This window comes from Lolium perenne, chromosome 2 (assembly GCF_019359855.2).
Source record: "Lolium perenne isolate Kyuss_39 chromosome 2, Kyuss_2.0, whole genome shotgun sequence".
NCBI classification, from domain to species: domain Eukaryota; kingdom Viridiplantae; phylum Streptophyta; class Magnoliopsida; order Poales; family Poaceae; genus Lolium; species Lolium perenne.
In genome coordinates this window covers 39,785,891-39,808,874 of record NC_067245.2, presented here as the reverse complement: position 1 = coordinate 39,808,874, position 22,984 = coordinate 39,785,891, and the positions used below count along the sequence as shown (strand labels likewise).

The 22,984-nt window shown below is 52.1% G+C and overlaps 1 protein-coding gene across 1 annotated transcript; it reads right to left on the bottom strand.

Moving 5' to 3' along the window:
* Positions 1-149: 149 nt before the first annotated feature.
* Positions 150-17,416, bottom strand: LOC139835458 (uncharacterized). Its single transcript, XM_071825311.1, has 8 exons — positions 17,165-17,416; positions 16,674-16,758; positions 16,542-16,595; positions 16,362-16,454; positions 16,146-16,256; positions 15,580-15,959; positions 425-562; positions 150-347 (listed from the first exon to the last, which is right to left on the bottom strand). The coding sequence occupies exons 1-8, from the start codon at positions 17,414-17,416 to the stop codon at positions 150-152; spliced, it is 1,311 nt and encodes a 436-aa protein (XP_071681412.1).
* Positions 17,417-22,984: the final 5,568 nt, after the last annotated feature.

The following is a 22,984-nucleotide window of genomic DNA, read 5'->3' as shown; positions in this document are numbered from 1 at the left end:
GCCGCGGACATATTTTGTCCGCGCGTCATCTGCGTCTGGATGTGTTCCCACCGGGCGACCCATTTTTAGATTTGCAACATATTTGAAAGCATAAAAAGTAGTACATTTAAAGGCATAAAAACTATACAAAGTAGTTCTAGAAGTCTAGACTACTTGTTGCCTAACGGGCCGACCCCGTTGTTGCTATGCTCCCTCGCCTGCTTCTCCGCCGCCTCCCGTGCGGCTGCTAGGGCTCGGTGCACCGCCGCGTCCTCTAGCAAGCACTGCCGCAGCCTCGCGGTGGCAGCGTCGTCCTTGAGCGTCTCGAAGGACTCGACTATAGCCCTCTGCTCTGCCGTCCTCTCCTCCTGGGTAGGCGCATCTGGGTCATCGGAAGACCATGATATGTCGGAGTCGGAGCCTCTGCGGCTGCGGTGGCCGCCACCCTGCGTTGTTCCAGCTCGGCGTCGACCACCGCATGGGCCGCCCGCTCCTCCTCTGCTTCCTCCTCCGCGAGAGCCAGGGCCTCGGCGTCCCTCACAGGGTCGAGGAGGTCGTCGGTGCTGTCGTCGTTGTCGAACTCCTGGTCGGAGCTCGAGGCCGGGAGGAGGTGGAGAGCGAGGTGGAGGTGGAGGCGCGGCAGCCTGGCCGCGGCCGGCGCTGCTCATGGTGGCTCCGGTGGAGGCTGAGCGGCAGCGGCGCTACGATGGAGGTTATGCGGCGGCTAGGGATTAGTGGGGAGGAGATGAGATGCTCACGCCCCTGTTTATATAGGTCGGAGGCAAGGCGACGGCCGCGCCACGCGTGGCATCACCATTACTACGTGCGCAGAGGTAGGCGGGGCCACACGCCACGCGATGCATCACCATTTACGCGGCCGCAGACTGCCGAAGCGACGCCTCGGCGCCAGTACTGGCGGAGAAGACGCATCGACGCTGGGTCACTGCCAGGCGGGCCAGACGAAACGTCCGCAAGACGCGAGCGGACACTTTGCGCGTCCGCGCAGATGCATCCGAGGCGCATATTTGGGCCAGGTTTGCGTCGCCGCGGCCGGCCCGATCACTTTGCGTGCCCCGCTGGAGGTGGTACTAAACGCAATTTTCGGCTCGACGGACGCTTAGCATCCGTTTGCGTCGCGCCGTTGAAGATGTCCTAGCTCTCTTCCGGTTCTGGTTCACATGCATGGCCGGGCTAGGAGCTACTGTCCATTTGACCGCATTATATTTATGTAGCTCGCAGTTATTGTTAAATCTTTCTCCAGCAAAATTGTCCACAAAGTTCTTATAGTATTGAGAGACTTCACATATAAATTTATCGATATAATACTTTTTGAAAGACCATTAGAAGGAACAACACTTCATATAATATGGCTTCTTAAGATTACCAATCAAATCTGTTGGTATGCTAGATACCAATTTTAGCTTCACCCTTTAAGATATACATAAAATAATTTCTCTTTGACTTCATCATGAGAAATACCGTAGAATTTAAATAAAGTACACCTTGATGTAGGCCTCTCACTTCAATCACCTGAAAGCAGATCTTTCATAATATCTTCTACGACACTAGGAGGAACGGAAAACGAATCATCTAACTCAGGTGGTTTTTTGGGTCCTTTACCAAATACATATAGCTTAAAAGTGAGGAACTAATGACTTGAGCAGAGCCATAGCAACTAAAACAAATAAAACAAAACTGAAAAAGAGTAAAAATAGCTTTAATGTAACCTTATCAAACTAGCTTACCGAAAGCACTACGCTTTACACTAACATCATCAAAATAGTTTTTGATAACCCATAAGTTCAGAGGATCAATTATAGTACCTTTAGAATTTAGATAAGTAATGAGTGCCAAACCAACGAAGAGCTGAAATAATTAGTTTAGAATTTTAGCAAAAGAAAACAATAAAAAAATGCAAATGATTTCGTATTTTGGTGTATAATTAAGGTGCAAAAAAGTAAAACACCAGAAAGTTTACAAAGTAACTAACTCTTTTCAGAGAAAATCCAACCCTCTATGTAGCAAGAGGATTAGTTTTGTGTGCACTTATGGGAGACAAACGTTTCTAAGAACTGCATGAATTTATGTAGCACATAGATTTCTAGATAAACATTGTGAATATCTTGTCAAATTTTATTCCTAATGAATGGAGGCTGAGATAGATGCAGACATACATACGAGAAAAATGGGGAGTTAATCACAACATTGAAACATGGAAATTATCAGTGGCTTATGGATTACACAATCTGAAAAAATAATGTCACCACAAAACAATCTCGATAAGCCAACTATAATCATGCACAAGACACAACAAGTATGTTCTAGGGTTCCGATCTGCGCAAACTACAAGGGGGGGTATGTCGATCTCAAAGATGGTTATGGTGTTGACGATGCCGATAGTGAACGTGCCGATGGAGATGCTCCCCTTATGCCTAGGAGGAGTTGGTGTTGATGATGGCTTTGATTCCTCCTTGGCGGGGGCTGTGGGACAGCAGGATCTGCCCTCTTCCATGGAAGAAGATGACTTTCACCTCCTTCTCCGGCTTAGAAAAATCATGTAAATTATGTCACAAGTTTTTCTTCGTGATGGAGAGGTACTCAAAAGGAGGAGGCGATGCGATGCTCGAGGAGGCTAGGGACCACCATGGTGAGCTTGGCCTTGTGGTCTCCCTACTCCTCGTAGCTTGTGTCGTGGGCCTCCAACGCTGCTTATCTTAATCTTGATAATAAAGAACTGTTGCGGTCAGAAACCCACCGGCGAGCAGCGACGGGCAACACAGGAGAGCCGGGAGCAACTTAGGGCTGCGGCTGGCCCTGGTCCCTCCGAGCGACGGCCCGCAAAGACTCCGGCACGCACGTCCGATGCTGATGCAAGGGCGTGCCACCTGACCTATACCTGGTCAGGAAGGTGATGGAGATGCCTCGCTTAGTTTCCTGCATGGCATACACGTAAACATTAAATACGAGCCTCGATCGGCTCTCAGGTTGTCCTGTGAATCGGCTCAAAGAGCCGATCCACCCATGATTCGCACGAGGTGTACGAATATATGGTGGTCCTACTTGATCAAGATAAAGCTAAAGCAATCTACTACGATTTAGGGTTTTCACCGCATAATCGGAACATCCTACTCACGATTGGGCCTCGCGGCCACGCACGGTGATCGTAAGCCGATCCTAGACAGGGCCTAAAAACCAACATGAGGTTGATCCCCGGAACATCCTGTCTAGGGCTAGCAAACTACACCCTACGCGCCGCTGGATCCTCCAACCCTTTGTAAGGCCTAACTATTGCAGATATTAAACTAATCCTTGAAGAACAAGGAGCAACCGTAACGGATCGGATCTACTAAATGATAATCAAGCGGGGTGCCGCCCCTACACCTAGGATAGGTGTAAGGGCGGCTAGATGTATAAGGGTTGCACTACGACAACATATGATACAAAGAACAATGCTAACCCTAACACATCTAAGATAACTACGTTGCTCGCCATCAAAAAGGCTTCAGTACGAGCAACGCATGGCAACGAATAAACTTGTACTGCCTAGATCGCAAGATGCGATCTAGGCAGCATGATGCTTACCCGGAAGAAACCCTCGAGACGAAGGAGTTGGCGATGCGCCTAGATTGATTTGTGGTGAACGATGGTTGTTGTTTATTTCATAAACCCTAGATACATATTTATAGTCCAGGGGACTTTCTAATTTAGGCGTGCACCTAACCGTGCACGGGTTAAACTCTATCTTTTAATCTAAGATGCGATCTACTATATTACAGATACACGGGCAATCTAGCCCAAACTTTGCATATAAGGCCGATTCACGTATATTCTTCCATGTATATTCTTCAAGCCCATCTTGATCGCGGCCCACCTCTGACTCGGTCAAATTCTGGTGATAACACATGCCCCCCTGGTTTTGGAATTGATAATTCCAAAATCACTCTGCTTTTTCTTCGTCGGGTCATGTCGTGGCAGAACCGTCGCAGTATCCTTCATCATGATGCCTTGCCTTCTCAACTTCTCCGCGTGACCTGGCAGTTTTTTTTTTAGGCACCACTTCCTCGGAAACTGCTGTGGCATTGAATTTCCACTATATCCCCTTTTATTTAACCGCTCCAAACAGTTTACTTCCGCATCCCCTTCGCATTAGCACTCCAAAAGCCCTCCTGCGCCACCATGTCTTCTTCCTCCTCTGCTTCATCGGACCTTTCCAGCCAATCCTCCTCTTCTCGCGAGCCGACGCGGCGCATAACCCGGAGGAGGTCCATGCGGCGAACACCCGCCGCGCCATCGAGGCCGGGGAGGAATCCAGCCATGATTTCTCCGTCTGGTCTGAGGACGACAAGTCCTTGACCGACGGGGAGAGTGACCTCCGCTTCCTCGCCGACGGGGAAACGGAGGAGGAGAGCGATGACGATCGCTTCTCCTGTGACGACTTCACCTCTCCCGAGGAGGAGGAGGAGGAGGAGAAGGAGGAGGAGGAGGAGGAGGAGGATGACACCTCCTCCGACGAGCCACCGGCCAAACGCTTTTGTCCCTGGCCGGGGAACCTCAGCGACTTCGACAGCGAAGACGACGACGCTGACGAAGAGGATGAGGACAATGAAGGCCCGGTTGGCGGCCGCTGGAGCAGCGACGACGAGCCCGCCGGGAGTAGCGCCGATAGCGGCGACGACGGCGACGACGAGGGCAGCGACGGCCCATAGATAGGACCATTAGCATAGGATCAGTAGTAGTAGACGGGGCAATGTATCCCCTAGTACTTCCTTTTGAGAGCAATCAGCTCTTTATGTAAGAAATCTTGCTTATCAATGAAGAATTTCCCCAATTTGATTTTGCCGATTTCCCTTAGCCGATTTCCCCTCATACTGATTTTGTCGATTTGTCCCCTTAGCCAATGCTTAATGAGCCGATAGCAACGCATCGGTCCTTTCACGATAATCTGCGAGACAGGCCAATTCAATCATCCCTCCAAGTTAGCCAGCTCCGCCGATGACGATAGCACTTGGTACAGCCGATCGCAGCAGGCCGGCGATTTGGTCTTGAGCATGCGTCTTTAAGAGAGAGCCCTGGAACTATTGCTGAATCATCTTGGATGCTGAAACTGATAACTCCGTAACAAGAGCACCACTCTTCAGAACAGTTGCGATGTAGAGCCAGCCGATTCCAACAAAATCGGCTCCCCAGAGCAAAGAACCTTTCGGGCGAGTTGCCCCCCGAGCCTCATCCAAGGCGAGAACAGTAACGAATCAGCCAAATGTGTCACCATCGGCCTCCAAGTTATAATGCAGAACCAGCCGATTCCAACAAAATCGGCTCTCCAGAGCAAAGATATTTCAGGGTGAGCTGCCCCCCCGAGCCTCTTTAGCTCCCATCAAAACGTGGCAGGAAAGCTTACGCCCAAAGAACCGACGCACTGAAAGGGTTCGGAAAGATCAGCAAATCCGTTCCTTGAACTAAGAAGCCTCAAATATAATGGCCTTCCGACTCCTCCTAGTTCAATCCTTCGCGCCTTGCTGATCAGATCGGCTCATCATCTTTGGCAGACTGATGCAACTTCCGGTGAGGATGTTTTGAATTTCTGATGCCCTCCAAGACTCTGGACGTAACAACCTCTGAAAGTGACATCGACCAAGCCGCCACCTTGGTCCACGCCAGGCAAAAAACGCCATAGCCGCTTGATTCGTCATCGGCTGTGCTCATGCTCCTAGGATAGGTATGCTCCCTTTGTTGGACTCACCCTTAACCTGATCTGCATGCTTACACTGGCACTGCTGAACTTGAAGACTTGCAGAAGGAGTTGGAGGTCTTGAGAAGGAATTCATCCAGTAGAGCCTCTCCTTGTAACTCAACAACTGCTCCATCGGACTTCTGCTTATATCAGCTGTACCTCTTGAGTCGATGGCCATGCATCGGCTTTCTATTCTAAAGTCGATGTCTGTGCATCGGCTGTATACCCACTATGAGTATATTTTTTTTTACTGGCCGATTTTTTCTATCGGCCCCCAATATTTCACTGCACACATGTCCATCTGCACATGTTCATCTGATTATATGCCCCCCCCGAGCCGAATCTGTCAGGGAACTGCAGATATCGGCTCTGTAGTTAACCAAGGCACATGTATTTGCACGTCGGCTCCGGTAGGACTAATGTTGATTTTTCCTAACTCATCAGTCGACGTAAAACCACTGCCCAGTAGATCGATGTTGAACACAAGCAGAACATGTGGTGAGGATAATTTTGGCCGATTGCTGGAATCGGCCTCCATATTGATCGAAGCGCTCAATGAAGGTTTTGTAATGTTCCTTCATAGATCTTTGGGGCCGATCCCCAGGATCGGCCTCGCCACGTTTGCTCATCGGTTTGTTCTTGCTACATAGTCAGGCCAGTGGATAAGACCAGCCTAACCCTGCCCTTCGTCACGTCGATGCGCTCGCAGTCGTCCAAATTGATACCTGAGAGTGGCTCTTGGCCTGCTGTTTCCCAAGCGTTCATGCCAGCCGTTGAAATCTCGGCTGAGTCATCGGCCTGGACGACCTCTACCTCATCTCCATCCCACTGTATTACGCATTGGTGCATCGTGGAGGGAATGCAACAGTTGGCGTGGATCCAATCTCTTCCTAGCAGAACAGCATAGGTGCTCTTGCTATCGACGATGAAGAACGTTGTAGGGATAGTTTTCCTTCCTACGGTCAGATCCACGTTCAGAACACCTTGTGCGTCAGACGCTTGGCCGTTGAAATCGCTCAATGTCACGTTGGTCTTGATCAGATCCGAGCTAGAGCGTCCCAACCGACGTAACATAGAGTATGGCATAATGTTGACTGCCGCTCCGGTGTCCACCAGCATCTTGTTGACAGGCCTCCCATCGATATAACCTCGCAAGTACAGGGCCTTCAGATGTCTGTAGCTTCTTTCTCGTGGCTTCTCAAAGATAACCGGCCGTGGGCCGCAGTCAAGTTGTGCCTCAGGTGCCTCGTCTAATCCTGGAGCACTGAACTCCGAAGGGAGGATGAACACCATGTTTGTGCCAGCCGATGTTTCATCATCGGCTTTCCTTTGCTTGGGGCGCCACTCCATTTTTTGTGGTCGACCCTCTTCATCCAGGGTTCGCTGGATCTTCGCGGCCAGATCAGGCCGCGCCTTCCTTAGTGTGTGCAGGTATAACCTTTCGGCTTCCTCCAAGCCGCGCAGTCGCTGAACCCTACGCTTTTGGGAACGGCTGAGTCCATCAGGGCACCACCTTGGCCGGTGGTACCTGATACGTCTCCAACGTATCGATAATTTCTTATGTTCTATGCCACATTATTGATGTTATCTACATGTTTTATGCACTGTTGGGGGGATAACCCCCGGTATGCCAAAGGCATGCCAAACCGGATGGTTTGAGCCATCGAGATACCGGTTTAAAGTTCTTGCCGGAAGCCTAGTAGGAATCCGGAAGAGCAAGGCTAAGCCGGTATCCCCAAAGGGGTATGCCGGGACCCGGTATAAAAGATACCGGAAAGGAGAGCCTGTCGGCAGGACTGGTCAAAGATTCTCTTCAGAGCAAGAAGACAAGGATGAGCTAAGCCAAGTAACTTTATTCAGAGCCCTGGCGCCAAAGAGAGAGGTGACGGAGAAAGAAGCCGGGGGACGTCAGCTTCTATGATAGAAGAAGGCCCCGGTGTCATCTATGATTAAAGTAGCTTTGTACGAGAGCGCTAAAGTAGCTTTGTACAAGAACTCAGAAAGTAGTTTGTCCAGTCAAAGATGCCATTAGGGTTTCTTGCAGTGTAAGCCACCCTTTCCCCTATATAAGGAGAGGGGGCAGCCCATCTTCACGGGCAAGTATGTACGCGTGTATGCAGGAAGGCAGAGCCTGTAACTTGTGTGAATCTATGAACATGGTGATCTAGAGGGAGTTCTTCCTTGTGTCTTTCTTCTTCAACCTCTGGCCTTGGCCAAGTTCTTGAGGAAACCATCCGGAATCTCTTCCCACCTGATCGCAAACCCTCCCCCGAATCCTCTTGCGTCCATTCGGCCCCAATCTAAGCCATCCTATGGCATCTGCTCGTTCACCACGACGACAGTTGGCGCCCACCGTGGGGCATGAAGTGGCGCTTGATGGAGTTCACATTCGGGCGGGCGTTCTCGAGATCTCCGGCGAGCGTACGGTGTCCGCGTTGGTGCAGAGCATCTACGCCATGGACTTCATCAACGACAACGCGGGCTGCTTCGCCAACGGCGGCGTCTTCCCCAAGAACGGCCGCATCATCGAGTTCGGCAGCCATCGCGTCTACTTCGGCACCGTCCCGTGCGCCAGCGCCTCTCGCCGGTGCTGGTGGCATCGGACCCGCCAAGATGGCTCTGTGCTGGCCGCGCCGCCGGCAGCGTCGAGGTAATGATGACCGGTGTGGCTGGTGCAGAAAGGAGGTTGCGGCTGAAGGTGCCGGTCGCGCGGTTTCGACCCGTGCGGCTAAGCCACCGCTGGAGCGCGGCGCAGGCGCAGCGGGAGCATCATCCGCGCCACCGGAGACACCGCTCCAGGCGGCGATGAACGTCCTCGCCACCCCCATCTCTCATTTAATCGATCGGGCAGCGTATCAGGCGGAGCTGGAGGCGCTGCTCCAGATGATGCTGGAGAGCGGCAAGGACATCGTCAGGGCGCAGCGCGAGCTGAACCTAACCGTACGTGAGTATAACGCTGCCCATGGCTTTGCTTCGTTAGCGCGCATGCTGCTAGGATGCCGGAAAACCGGCTAAAAGCTCGCAACCTAGATCAAGATTTGCGCAAAGAGATTCTTACCGGCAAGAGCGCCTCTGCATCTGTTAGCATCGTGGAAAAGCCTAAGTATAGCAGCCCGGATAAAACTATAAAAGCTGCTAAGGCCGCTGTAGAGCTGTGCGAGTCGCTTTCGGAGAGGCTTTGGTAAAGCAACAGGAGCGTGTTAGAGAGCTGCTGGAAACCATTGAGCAGCAAAATGCTGAGCAGCTGGCTAAGCCGAACAAGGCAGCGGCCTCAAAATCCGCGCGTTCAACAAAGAATGCCGGTAGCGAATCCCATGGGCAGGCTTCGTCCCCCATCCGGATAGAAGGAGAGAAAAAGAAGTGAATGCGCAGCAGATGATCGTGTACGATCCGGTTCTTGCCGGAAAGCAACAAGCCGGGCAACACGATGCCGGTAGAAAAAGCCAAGGGGCAGAGCGAGGCTACGCCGTAGGCTATGCCGGAAACAATCATACCGGTAGATATGAGACCGGGCAAAACTATCGAGCTGCAAGGGCAGCGTACGAGGAGGAGGAAATAGATCCCCCAAGGTATCGGCAGGCAAGGGCCGCGGTACCGGAATGTCACGATGAAGCCGATTCCACGAGACCGGCAGCATACCGAACCCATTGGGAGAACGCCTGGAGAGAGATACTTACCGGAACGGGATGCGAGGCACCGTCTGGATAGAGTATACTTGTCGAAATGATCGAGGAGGAAGGTCCTCCAGGTCCAAAGTGTTTTGGCCCAAGGATCATGAAAGAAAAACCACCAGTTCGCAACTTTATGTTGCCCCGTGACACAAAGACGTATGACGGCACCACGAAGCCGGAAGATTGGCTCGCGGATTACGTGACCGCGGTATACGTTGCGGCGGTGGAGGAACCGTAGCAGGAGGAGGAAACCGGCGTTGGGCCGTGAGGATCATACCATCGTTTTGGTTGGACCGGCAAGAATCAAGCTAAACAACTTGCCGGCCTGAATAATAAAAGTCTGGCTGGATTTTGAGGAGGCCTTTGTGAGCAATTTCAGCAGAACCTATCATAGGCCAAACAGGCCGCAGCAACTTGCTCTGTGCGTGCAGCGCCCGAATGAAACAGACCGGGATTATCTAGCCCGGTGGAACACCACTTGGACCTCCTGTGAGGGGGGGATCGAGGCACTCTCCATGGCGGGGTTTAGCCGTGGATGCCGCAGAGGTTCCCCGTAGTGGCAAATGTTGCAGCGCAACATGCCGACAACGTTGGCGGAGATGATACGTGTGGCGGATAGCTATGCGTTGGGAGACCCAACGCAACCGGCCGTGCAACCGAGCCGGAACAGCTGCGCCACGAACAACACCGGACAACCGGAATAACAAAAGAAGGGAAGATTTTCTCGGATCGAAGGTACGGTCCGCAGCAAGTTGCCGCGTGCAGAAAACTTTGAGGCCAGCGACAAATGAGAGGCAAAAACCGGATCGCAGCCATGGGCAGGTCCTAAGAAACAATGGGTGGAAAAGAAACCCTGGGTCCGTAAGAAGAACTGCAAGAACCCGCGAAATACACCATGGAAGCTGCCATGGATCAACCTTGCCGGTGGCACACGCCGAATCCGGCACATCCGTCAAACCATCGACGAAGGATTGTACCTGGACCAAGTACTTGATGCAAAAAGGAACAAGAAAGATGCGCGGCCACCGCAAGACATGCCGCGGCAGCAACAACAGCTACCGCCACCACCACCACTTACCGGCAAACGCCTTACCGGTGCAGCCAAACCGGCAGCGAAGACCAGCAAGTTAACCGGTGGAGCAAAATGATAACCAGCCACCTCCACCGGCACCTTTAGGCCGGAATGTTTACGAAGATCCGCATCTGTGCTGTGTTGTCTTTGTCACCGAGCCAACAGACCGGCAAAGTGTACACCGGCGCTCCATGGAGGTCAATGCTTTGTGATGCCGGCAGTTCCCAAGTACATGATGTGGTCCAATCGGAAATTACCTGGTCATCCAAGGATCACCCAAAGATCATGCCGAACTGGTGGATATGCTCTTTTTGTGGACCCGATCATGAAAGGGCCGCAAACTCGAGTGAAGTTCAGCAAGGTGCTGATAGACAATGGCAGTAGCATCAACATCATGTACAAGCACACCATGCAAACGCTGGGCATAACAGAAAACATGCTTCAGCCAACGCGCACAACGTTCCATGGGATCGTCCCTGGCTTGTCCTGTGCCCCGATAGGAAAAGTTCGGGTGGACGTGGCATTTGGAGGACGTGACAATTGCCGGGTGGAAAATCTGGAGTTTGAGGTGGTGGATCCGGACAGTCCCTACCATGCATTCTTTGGGAGACCGGCGTTGGCTGCTTTCATGGCCACCACTCATACGGCTTACCTCAAGATGAAGATGCCGGCACCTCGTGGGCCATTGATCGTGGTGGGAAACTATAAGATCTCACTGAAATCGCATCTGCCGGATCAAACCTAGCAGAATCGCTGGTGATCGCGGAGGAAAAGAAAAGAATGCGTACAGCTGTTGCGCTGGCTCAATCCTCACAAATGAGTTTGGCGGCAATGAGTGAAAACATGGGCACACCGGCATTCAAGCCAACCAATGAAACAAAGAACATTGTGCTGGATCCGGCTTACCCGGAGCGCACCGTTCGTATCGGCGCCGCCTTGATCAAGCATAGGAAAGCGCGCTCGTCAGCTTCCTCCGTGAGAAGCGGAATATCGTTGCCTGGTCAATCGATGATTTGGTAGGTGTTCCGAGGGAGCTGGCTGAGCACTCTCTAAACGTCCGGAAAGATGCCAAGCCGGTGCGGCAACCATCGCGTCGGTTCGCCGAAGACAGAAGAAAGATCATAGGAGAAGAAGTAACCAAGCTGCTTGTTGCCGGATTCATTGTGGAGGTCACGCACACGCAGTGGCTGGCCAATCCGGTAATGGTTGAAAAGAAGAAAGATGAGAACCTGGAGGCAAAAGCTCCGAAGGTGTGGCGCATGTGCATCGACTACACCAACCTGAACAAGGCTTGCCCAAGAGATCCTTTTCCTTTGCCACGAATCGATCAAGTGATTGATTCAACTGATGGGTGTGAGTTGTTGTCCTTCCTGGATGCCTATTCCGGTTTCCACCAAATTCCCTTAAAAAGGAAGATCAAATAAAAGCTGCGTTCATTACCCCGCACGGGGCTTATTGCTATGTCACTATGCCTTTTGGGTTGCGCAACGCTGGTGCAACGTACCCACTGTATGCAAAAATGCTTGTTTGATCAAATTGGAAAAAATGTGCAAGTCTATGTGGATGACATCGTGATAAAAACTAAGGTAAAAAACACTTTAATCGATGACATCCGGCAAACATTCGATAACCTAAGGCGGTTCCGGATGAAACTCAATCCGGCAAAATGTACCGGTGGTGTCCCCGCCGCAAGCTGCTCGGTTTCCTGGTTTCAAGCCGGGGCATAGAGGTTAATCCGGTAAAGATCCGGGCGATAGAAAGAATGGCTATCCCTCGAGAGTTAAAAGATGTGCAAAAGTTTACCGGAAGCTTGGCATCGCTGAGCCGGTTTGTAAGCAGGTTGGGAGAAAAAGCTCTGCCACTCTATGCTCTCATGAAGAAATCTGACACGTTCGTCTGGACCCCTCAGTGCACGCAGCGTTTAAGGAGCTAAAAACGATGCTAGCCACAGCACTCCATACCGGCTTCACCTCTAGAAAGGGAGCCTATGCTGTTATACATAGCAGCAACAAACCGGGTTGTGAGTGTAGTGGTTGTGGTTGAAAGAGAAGAGGAAGAAAAAACCGTCCAGAGGCCGGTATACTACTTGAGCGAGGTGCTCTCCCTCTCAAAACAAAACTACCCTCACTTCCAGAAAATGACTTATGGCGTGTACATGGCCGCCACAAAACTCAAGCACTACTTTGAGGAGCACCCCATGAAGGTGGTGAGTGAAGCACCAATTTCCGACATCATGTGCAACAAAGATGCCAGCGTCGGATTGCAAAATGGGCGATCCAGATATCACCGTACGTGCCGGTATATGAAAGAAGAGATGCCATAAAATCACAGGCTTTGGCTGATTTCCTTGTTGATTGGGCGGAGATACAATACAAACCGCCAGATCAGAGGATAGAATACTGGAAGATGCACTTTGATGGATCTAAGCTCAAGGAAGGTCTAGGTGCTGGTGTGGTGCTTACTTCACCAAAAGGAGACCACCTCCGGTATGTTTTGCAAGTACATTTCAGGGCATCGAACAATGTCGCTGAATATGAAGCTTTGATCCATGGGCTTAAGGTCGCAAAAGAGATCGGTGCACACCGGATCATTTGCTATGGCGATTCAGACCTTGTGGTACAGCAGTGCTCAGGAGATTGGGATGCAAAAGACGCCAACATGGCCTCGTACCGGTTTCACGTGCAAAAGATTGCCGGATTCTTTGAAGGATGTGAGTTTCACCATGTGCCGCGAGCAGAAAATGAAGCCGCGGATGCTTTGTCCAAGTTGGGCTCATCTAGGCAAGAAATTCCTCCTGGAATAGCTTTGGCTCACCTAAGAGTGCCATCGATCAAGCCGAGCCCGGAATCAGAATCAATTTTTGTACCAGAGTCACACGTAGTACCCATGGATATCGATGAAGGGAACCCGGGGACTGCTCCGGCAAGCTCGGGGACTGCTCCGGTAGGCTCGGGGACTGCTGTACCCATACCGGAAGAAACGATGCTGGTAGATAGCATGGAGATAGATGCACCGGTGTTTTTGGTTCGAGAAATACCATCATGGGTTAAACCTATTAAGGAATTCCTGATCAGCGGCACCTTGCCGGCTGACGAAAATGAATCAAGGAGGATACAAAGAAGGTCCAAAGCTTACACATTCATCAATGGTGAGGTGTACAAAAGAAGCGTTACCGGTGTCCTTCAAAGGTGTGTGGAACCGGAGGAAGGAAAAGAAATGCTTGAGGAAATTCACCAAGGAGAATGTGGGCATCATGCTTCATCAAGGGCTTTGGTAGCAAAAGTATTCCGGCATGGGTTCTATTGGCCCACTGCTTTGGAGGACGCTGAGGATTTGGTAAGAAAATGCAACGGCTGCCAGAGGTACGCCAAGCAAAACCATACCCCAAAGATCCGGTTTAAAGACAATACCGCTAACATGGCCATTCGCTGTTTGGTGCCTTGACATGGTTGGACCATTCAAAACTGCAAGAAGCAGCATGACTCACATCTTGGTCATGGTGGATAAGTTCACCAAGTGGCTGGAAGTAAAACCTATCGCAAAGTGTGATGGGCATACAGCTGTGAAATTCTTGAAAGATGTCATTTTGCGGTATGGATACCCGCACAAGATCATCACCGATAACGGAACCAACTTTGCTCAAGGTGAGTTCAAAAGGTTCTGTGAAGAAAAGAACATCCGGTTGGATTTGTGCTCGATGGCACATCCACGTGGCAATGGCCAACTAGAAAGAATGAATGCCTTGGTGCTTTCCGGTATCAAGCCTAGACTCATTGATGCGGTGGAAAAGTCACCGGGATGTTGGCTCGATGAGCTAGCATCAGTACTGTGGAGTATAAGAACAAGTCCAATCCGGTCTACCTGTTACACTGCCTTCTTCATGGTTTATGTAGCAGAAGCGGTGATACCAACCGATATCATCCATGATTCCGCACGGGTACAGCTCTATACTGAGCAAGAGGTCAAAGAGGCCAGAGAAAACGATGTGGACTTGCTAGAAGAAGCAAGAGAGCTGGCTTTGGCAAGAACAGCCATTTACCAGCAAAACCTAAGACGCTATCATAACCGGAAGGTTAACCCAAGAGTTTTCCGGGAAGGAGATCTTGTACTTCGCCTGGTGCAGCGCACTGAAGGCCGGCATAAGCTTTTGCCACCGTGGGAAGGTCCCTTCATTGTAAGCAAGGTGCTTCACAATGATGCATACTACTTGATAGATGCACAGGAATGGAAGAAAGGAAAGGCGGACAGGTCCGGCGAGGAGAGCAAGCGTCCATGGAACGTAGCTCTGTTGCGTCCTTTCTACTCTTGAAGTGGTGGTGTAAGAAGTTCCTTTTTGTACCTTATATGCTATGAATAAAAGATGCCGGAACCTTGAGTGAATCTCGGGGACTACCCCAACTTAAGTTGCATGTAACTTGTCTATTTTTTTCAGTTTACCGGTTGCTTATTGAATGTTTTTTCTTTCCGGTTTAGTAGTGTGCTAAATCATACCGGAGTCTTCGACTCTGCTGCTGTCCGCAAACCGGCTTCATGGCAAGCAAGATAAACCGGTAGGGGATAAGCACATGAACTGCGAAAAGGGAGAGCAGGAAAGAACAATCTGAAAAATTTAATTAACCCCGGTTAAACCGGTTTTTTGCAAAATTTCAAAGTTATTTCTAAGTTCAAGAAGATGCTTGTTTGGTGAAAGAACCTTGTGCTCATACGCCAAAGAACGCCCCGAGAGAAGCGCACAGAGCCAAGGCAAAAGAACCAAGTATGCATCAAATTGGATGCGGAAGCAATTGTGACATCTTTGCAGTGCTGGATAAAAGCGGAACCAAAAGCAAAATATGCTAAGGCAAACTCATAAGTACTTAGCTACCGGTATAACTTACCGGCAGGAAATGTTGTAGCACAACCACAGGCAAACTTAAGTTTTACATCATAAGCCCCGGCATTCCGGGGCAGAATTTAACAGATATTGCCCAGGACCTCTTCTTCGGCTTCACCCTCCTCCTCGTCGAGATAATCCGTGACGCCAGGAGGGGGAGGGATGAAGGTGCGCATGTCGGCATACTCCGCGATGCGGTACGCGCGATCCTGCCGCTTGGCGGAGAGGATCGGGTCCAGATCCGTTTCTGCGCCTTCGCGCACGCCGCAAGGGCGTCCGAGATTGAGCTCGGGTACCGGGAGCAGGCGACGCGGAGGGCGGAGTCCGCTCCAGCGCGGGCAGCAGAGCACTGCCACTCGCGGATCCTCCTGCCGGCACCTTTCAGACGGTCGTTGATGAGGGAGAAGGTGTCCGGCACCTCCTCGCCAGGCCATAAAGTCCTGTATAGCTGGGTAGCTACATCAGGGATGTCCGAAAGATTGCGGTCTATGCAGCGCATATGGGACACCCGCGCGTTAAGCGCGACCAGATGGTCCTTGGGCGTCCATGGCACGGTAAGATCCGCTTGGCCTTTGTCCTTGCGCTGCGCGTCGACCTTCTTGACGGCATACCTCTGCGAGTCCGGAAAGAGGCCTGTGCAAAGAAAGAAAAAGCTTAAGGAAAAGAGTCCGGAAGAAAAAGAGACCGGAAGAAAAAGAGACCGGAGAGAAAAGAATCCGGAAGAAGAGAGACCGGACGGAAAGATAGCGGAAACAAAAATGGGGTCGAAGGAAAAAAGGCTCGTATGCAGTAGTCAAAGTGTAAAAGAAAACAACTTACGGAGGGCAAGTGTGTCGGTCTGCAGGATCAGCTGATCGCACTCCTTGTGCCCCTCCTCCAGCCGCGCGGCCTTCTCATCGGCACCCTTCCGGCCTTGGTCATCTCCTCCGGCTACGCCCGCAACACCACGGTGGCATTGCAGGCATTCTCCGAGCCTCGTCCAACTTGGCCGCTGCGGTCACTTCAGCGGCCTTGAGGGCCTTGGCGTGGTCAAGCCCCACTGAATCAATCGAGACTTGAGCTCCTGGTAGCTGGTCTTGAGGGCGTTTAGCTCCTCCTGGTGCTGCCGGCTGAGCTCATCCTTCTCCCCTGTAACCGGAAAAATGAGTGTTAGCAAGGTTACACTAGTAAAACTGAAAAGAAACCAAGTTCAAAGGAGAAAGGAAAAAATAGTACGTTGGGCCGTGGCGAGCTGCTCCTTGAGAGCATCGATGGAAGCTTCCGGGATCACTGTTGAACAGAAATTGTAAGTGTCACAAGGAAAAAAGGTTTCCGGTAGCAAAGATGCCGGTAGAATAAAAAACTCACCTTGGCACTTGTCGTGTGCCTCAGCGAGCTCCCGGTGCTCCCATAAAAGCTCCTCGAAGAGGGCCTTCCGAGTGTCAGCGGTGACCTGTTCAAGAAAAAGAAGAAATGAGTTAAGTTTTGCGCTAAGAACAAAGTTCTTAACCCGAAACTCGGGGACTGGCAGCGCCGGTTTTCCGCGTTTTTAAGATAAAGTTTTGCGCTAAGAACAAAGTTCTTAACCCGAAACTCGGGGACTGGCAGTGCCGGTTTTGCGCGTTTCTAAAGTAAATTATGTGTTAAGGAGAAGATGTTTAACCCGAAACTCGGGGACTGGCAGTGCCGGTTTCACGCTAGAAACTTAAGTTAAGTTTTGCGCTAAGAGCTGCGCTCTCACCACAAAACTCGGGGACTGGGAAGATAGACAAGAGAGAAACCGGCATGAAACTAAGGAAAAGATAAAGCAGAACCGGAAACAAAGAAACCGGCAAAGGTTGAAAGTTAATAGAACATACCGTCAGATTGTTCGTGGAATCGTACCACGCGCTGTCAAGCTCTTTTACGGCAGCCCGGAGCCGCATGAAGTGCTCCTCAGAACACCGATCCCCGACAGGATCAGGTGCCGGCAGCCGATCCTTGCCCATGCCGCGGGTCGCCGGAGTGATGTCCGCGGCGTTCCACTTTTGGGCATACGGCAGGAGGTGCCCCAGGTCCCGGCCTTGGCGCTGGAACTCCGTAATACGGCCGAGGAGGCCGGTGGCCTTCATGCTGGCGCTTTTGGCAGCCTTGGAGACGTGCAGCACCAAGGGCTGCTGGCCGCCCGAAGGGGCGCTGGAGGCCGTCGCCTTCCCCTTGATGAGCTTGGAGGGCTTGGGCGGCGGCGCGGTAGAAGAGGCCCCGGAAGTCTTAGCCGGCGGCGCGCCAGGAGCGGCCTTGGAGGGCTGGGCGCGAGGAGTCTCAGGCGGAGGCATGAGGATGGTGCGTGGAGAAGGGGGAGCGCTAGGAGCGTCACCCGTCTTGGAGCCTTCCGGCGCGGAAGATTCAGGCGCGGAAGTTGTCTTTTCGAGGACAGGAGGAGCAAAAGGCTCCGCCCGCCCGGCAGCTTCTTCTTCTCCGGCGCCGGTGTTGCTGGCGCCGGTGTCTTGGTGTTCCGGGAGGAAGGAAAGATCCTCCTCCGTGCGGTGATCTGACAGTGAAGGGGCCGCACGCCCCGAATTTGTTGTGCCCCCCGAAAGGGAGGCAGAGGTGTTGCCGGCACCAGATGGTGCCGGGCTTGAACGAGGAGGAGGGGTTGAGGTCCTTGCGGATCCCTCAGAGCCCGATGGCCTTGGGCCAAGCTTGAGAGCGGGGCTGAGAAAAAGAAAAAAGACAAGTGGTTGAGAAGAAGCAACCGGAAAAAGAACTTAGCAAAAAAGGAGGCAAGCCGGAAAATGAAATTACCCGGAAGCGGTTGGCATCGCTTTGCGCCCGTAGCGGCGCACGCCCACTTCTTTCTCCCCCACGGGCTCCGTCCGGAAGCGCTTGGAGGGAGGAGCATGGCTGGAGCCGGCAGTAGATGCCGGCTGCTTGTTCTTCGGCCCTGGGCCATGAGTTTGTCCACAAACTCGGTGCCGGCCTCGGCGCGCAGGGCGGCACGCGCTCGTGGATCTGTGAGTTGGATATGGCTAAGAAGCAATTCGCAAGAAAGCGATAATGGCAAAGTATAAGAAGCCGGAAAAGAAAATACCTCGAGCACAACCAGCTCCTCCGGATTTCCGGTGGGCTCCGGCGGGTCCCGGCCAAGGCGCGCAGCCGGAGTCTTCCCCATCTTCAGATCCTTCCAAAAGATGTAGGGATCCGGGTCGAAGGAGTCAAAGGCACGCTTCCGGAGAGGTCCTCGCGGCTCTGCCTGGATAGAGGGGAAGCGGTCCCTGGCCTGAAACAAGGTAAAAAAGATGGTTAGCAAAAGCAGAAACTAAACGGCAAAGACAACCCCAAATTGCGCAATCTCTTACTGCTTGGGTCGGACGGTTAGAGAAACTGAGGGGAAGGAGGCCCCATTCCCACGCAAAAGGCATAGCAGTTTGACAAATCTGCTTGGCCTTGAGAACAACGTCTTTCTTCTTGAGAGCGCGGCCTGTGATCTTGGTAGGATCGCACAGGCCATACATCTCGCTCATCCTATGTGCGCGGCGCTTCGGAGGAAGCACCCGGCGCGATATGAAAGTCCTGATGATATCGTCGTAACAGATGTTGGTCTCCTTCTTCCGAGAGGCCAAGAAACGCACTACCCGGTTGGTTTCGGCGTGTTCCGTCCTTGGGTTATAGCTCCAGTTGGTTCTACTGGGGGGCCCCGCTTGATATGGAGGAAGATTGATGCGATCAGCGCGGCCGGTGTTCTTCACGTAAAAGAAAGTTCCTTGCCAGGTGCGGCAAGACTCGAGGCCGGAAAGCTTAAGAAAAGTGCTCCCTTGGCGGGAGCCGACGATGCAGGAGCCGCACTGCACGGGCGGCTTAGGCTTGGGGATCTCCTTGCCCTGGACGGAGTTGATCCGCAGGTTGAAGAAACGGGCAAACGTCTCACGAGTGGGACGAATGCCGATGTAAGCCTCCATGAAGGTGGCATAACAAGAAAGATAGAAAAGGGCGTTGCCGGGGAAGGTGGTGAGGTTGGAGATCGTAGAAATCCAGGAAATCCCGGAAAAAGTAGAGGCAGGAAGGCCGAAGCCGCGCTCAAAGTGAGCGAGAAAAACAACAGGCTCCTAGTCTTCCGGATCCGGTTCGATCTCGTTATCCGGAATCCGGCAGGCAACTCCTTCCGGAATCCTCCGAGACCGGTACAGCCAATCGATCTCAAACTCAGTAACGTAGGAGCCCATCCAGGCTCCGCGGGTGGTTGGGGAAGGCTCCTCGCCGGAAGATTGGCTGGAGCTGCTAGAGGCTTGACCAGAGCCACTGGCCTCTTGGCTACCGGAAGCTTGGCTAAAGCTACCGGATTCTAGGTGGCCGCCGGACTCTTGGGGGTCACCGGATTCCTGCTGGTTGCCGGAATCGGTTTCCATTGGATCTGAGGCCGTAGATTCACCGGGAGAAGGTCTACGGCGCTGGAGAGAGAGAGAAGAAGAGGATGCAGAGGAAGATCCCTCGTCAGACATCGCAAGGATGGGCGGAGAAACAGGAATCCCAAACTTCAACCCCGTGTGAAGATCTACGAGTAAGAAGAAAACCAAAGAAAAAGAGCAAATAAGAACACCAAAGGCTCAAGATCTGGAAAGCAAGCGAACGGCGAGTAAAGCGAAATTGATACCAACCTTGAGCGGCGCGGACGCTGAGGGGAGTGTTTGCTGGCGGTGGAGCGGCTCTGCGGTCGCCGGCGAGCTCCGTCGATGGCGAAACGGAAAAGCTCGCGAAGAAGCGCAAATGCGGCGGACGCGAGGAAGGTGCTGCCAAAGAACTCCGCACGGCGAAGTTCGGCGGAGGGGCGGCGTAAGTTCGCCGGGCGCCGGAGCTTGAACGGACGACGGCGGACGGAGAGCGGCGGAGGCGCAGAGGCGTGGAGCTCTGTGCGCGAAGGAGGAGAATGCGAAGAAGATGAAGGGGACCGGGCAGTTGTGCTTATATAAGAGAGAGAAAGTGGGCAGCGAACCGCTGGGCCGCGGCGGTTCGCCTCGCGGCCCGCGACGGTTCGCACCTTGGGCCGCCACGTGGCGAACGGATACACGCGCGAAAACGGAAGCCACACGGAGGCGCACGCGGGATCCCGAAGAGGTAGTGGGATCCGCTGCGGTGCATTAAATGCGTGCGCGGGAGTCGAAACGATGTGACAGCGGACACTGGCGCGTCAGTTACAGTGCGCGTGTCACTGACAGGCGCGGGGCCCGATATATTCTCGACTTCGCCGAGGAAGGAGCAAAGACACGTGGTGCCGGAAAAAAGAGATGCCGGAACGAGCCTTGCAAAGAGAAGAAAAGGAACAAGGGTAAAGGTGCCGGAACTAAGCTCAAGAGATGAGTGACTAAACCGGTATCTTAGAAAGATGAAAACCTGGCATGGTCTGTAGGATAGAATCCTCCAGGCTATACCAGCTTCGGGGACTAATGTTGGGGGGATAACCCCCGGTATGCCAAAGGCATGCCAAACCGGATGGTTTGAGCCATCGAGATACCGGTTTAATGTTCTTGCCGGAAGCCTAGTAGGAATCCGGAAGAGCAAGGCTAAGCCGGTATCCCCAAAGGGGTATGCCGGGACCCGGTATAAAAGATACCGGAAAGGAGAGCCTGTCGGCAGGACTGGTCAAAGATTCTCTTCAGAGCAAGAAGACAAGGATGAGCTAAGCCAAGTAACTTTATTCAGAGCCCTGGCGCCAAAGAGAGAGGTGACGGAGAAAGAAGCCGGGGGACGTCAGCTTCTATGATAAAAGAAGGCCCCGGTGTCATCTATGATTAAAGTAGCTTTGTACAGTAGCCAGTTAAAGTAGCTTTGTACAGTAACTCTGTAAAGTAGTTTGTCCAGTCAAAGATGCCATTAGGGTTTCTTGCAGTGTAAGCCACCCTTTCCCCTATATAAGGAGAGGGGGCAGCCCATCTTCACGGGCAAGTATGTACGCGTGTATGCAGGAAGGCAGAGCCTGTAACTTGTGTGAATCTATGAACATGGTGATCTAGAGGGAGTTCTTCCTTGTGTCTTTCTTCTTCAACCTCTGGCCTTGGCCAAGTTCTTGAGGAAACCATCCGGAATCTCTTCCCACCTGATCGCAAACCCTCCCCCGAATCCTCTTGCGTCCATTCGGCCCCAATCTAAGCCATCCTATGGCATCTGCTCGTTCACCACGACGACATGCACACTTTATGTCATATTCGTGCATTTTCTGGAACTAACCTATTAACAAGATGCCGAAGTGCCAGTTGCTGTTTTCTGCTGTTTTTGGTTTCAGAAATCCTAGTAACGAAATATTCTCGGAATTGGACGAAATCAACGCCCAGGGTCCTATTTTGCCACGAAGCTTCCAGAAGACCGAAGAGTCAACGAAGTGGGGCCACGAGGCGGCCAAACCCTAGGGCGGCGCGGCCTGGCCCCTGGCCGCGCGGCGCTATGGTGTGGGCCCCCCGTGCCGCCTCTTGACTTGCCCTTCCGCCTACTTAAAGCCTCCGTGACGAAACCCCCAGTACCGAGAGCCACGATACGGAAAACCTTACTGAGACGCCGCCACCGCCGATCCCATCTCGGGGGATCCAGGAGATCGCCTCCGGCACCCTGCCGGAGAGGGGAATCATCTCCCGGAGGACTCTACGCCGCCATGGTCGCCTCCGGAGTGATGTGTGAGTAGTCTACCCCTGGACTATGGGTCCATAGCTGTAGCTAGATGGTTGTCTTCTCCCCATTGTGCTATCATTGTCGGATCTTGTGAGCTGCCTAACATGATCAAGATCATCTATCTGTAATTCTATATGTTGCGTTTGTTGGGATCCGATGAATAGAGAATACTTGTTATGTTGATTATCAAAGTTATATCTACGTGTTGTTTATGATCTTGCATGCTTTCCGTTACTAGTAGATGCTCTGGCCAAGTAGATGCTTGTAACTCCAAGAGGGAGTACTTATGCTCGATAGTGGGTTCATGCCTGCATTGACACCTGGGACAGTGACAGAAAGTTCTAAGGTTGTGTTGTGCTGTTGCCACTAGGGATAAAACATTGATGCTATGTCTAAGGATGTAGTTGTTGATTACATTACGCACCATACTTAATGCAATTGTCTGTTGCTTTGCAACTTAATACCTGGAGGGGTTCGGATGATAACCTGAAGGTGGACTTTTTAGGCATAGATGCAGTTGGATGGCGGTCTATGTACTTTGTCGTAATGCCCAATTAAATCTCACTATACTCATCATGATATGTATGTGCATGGTCATGCTCTCTTTATTTGTCAATTGCCCAACTGTAATTTGTTCACCCAACATGCTGTTCGTCTTATGGGAGAGACACCTCTAGTGAACTGTGGACCCCGGTCCAATTCTCTTTACTGAAATACAATCTACTGCAATACTTGTTCTACTGTTTTCTGCAAACAATCATCTTCCACACAATACGGTTAATCCTTTGTTACAGCAAGCCGGTGAGATTGACAACCTCACTGTTTCGTTGGGGCAAAGTACTTTGGTTGTGTTGTGCAGGTTCCACGTTGGCGCCGGAATCCCTGGTGTTGCGCCGCACTACATCCCGCCGCCATCAACCTTCAACGTGCTTCTTGGCTCCTCCTGGTTCGATAAACCTTGGTTTCTTTCTGAGGGAAAACTTGCTGCTGTGCGCATCATACCTTCCTCTTGGGGTTCCCAACGAACGTGTGAATTACACGCC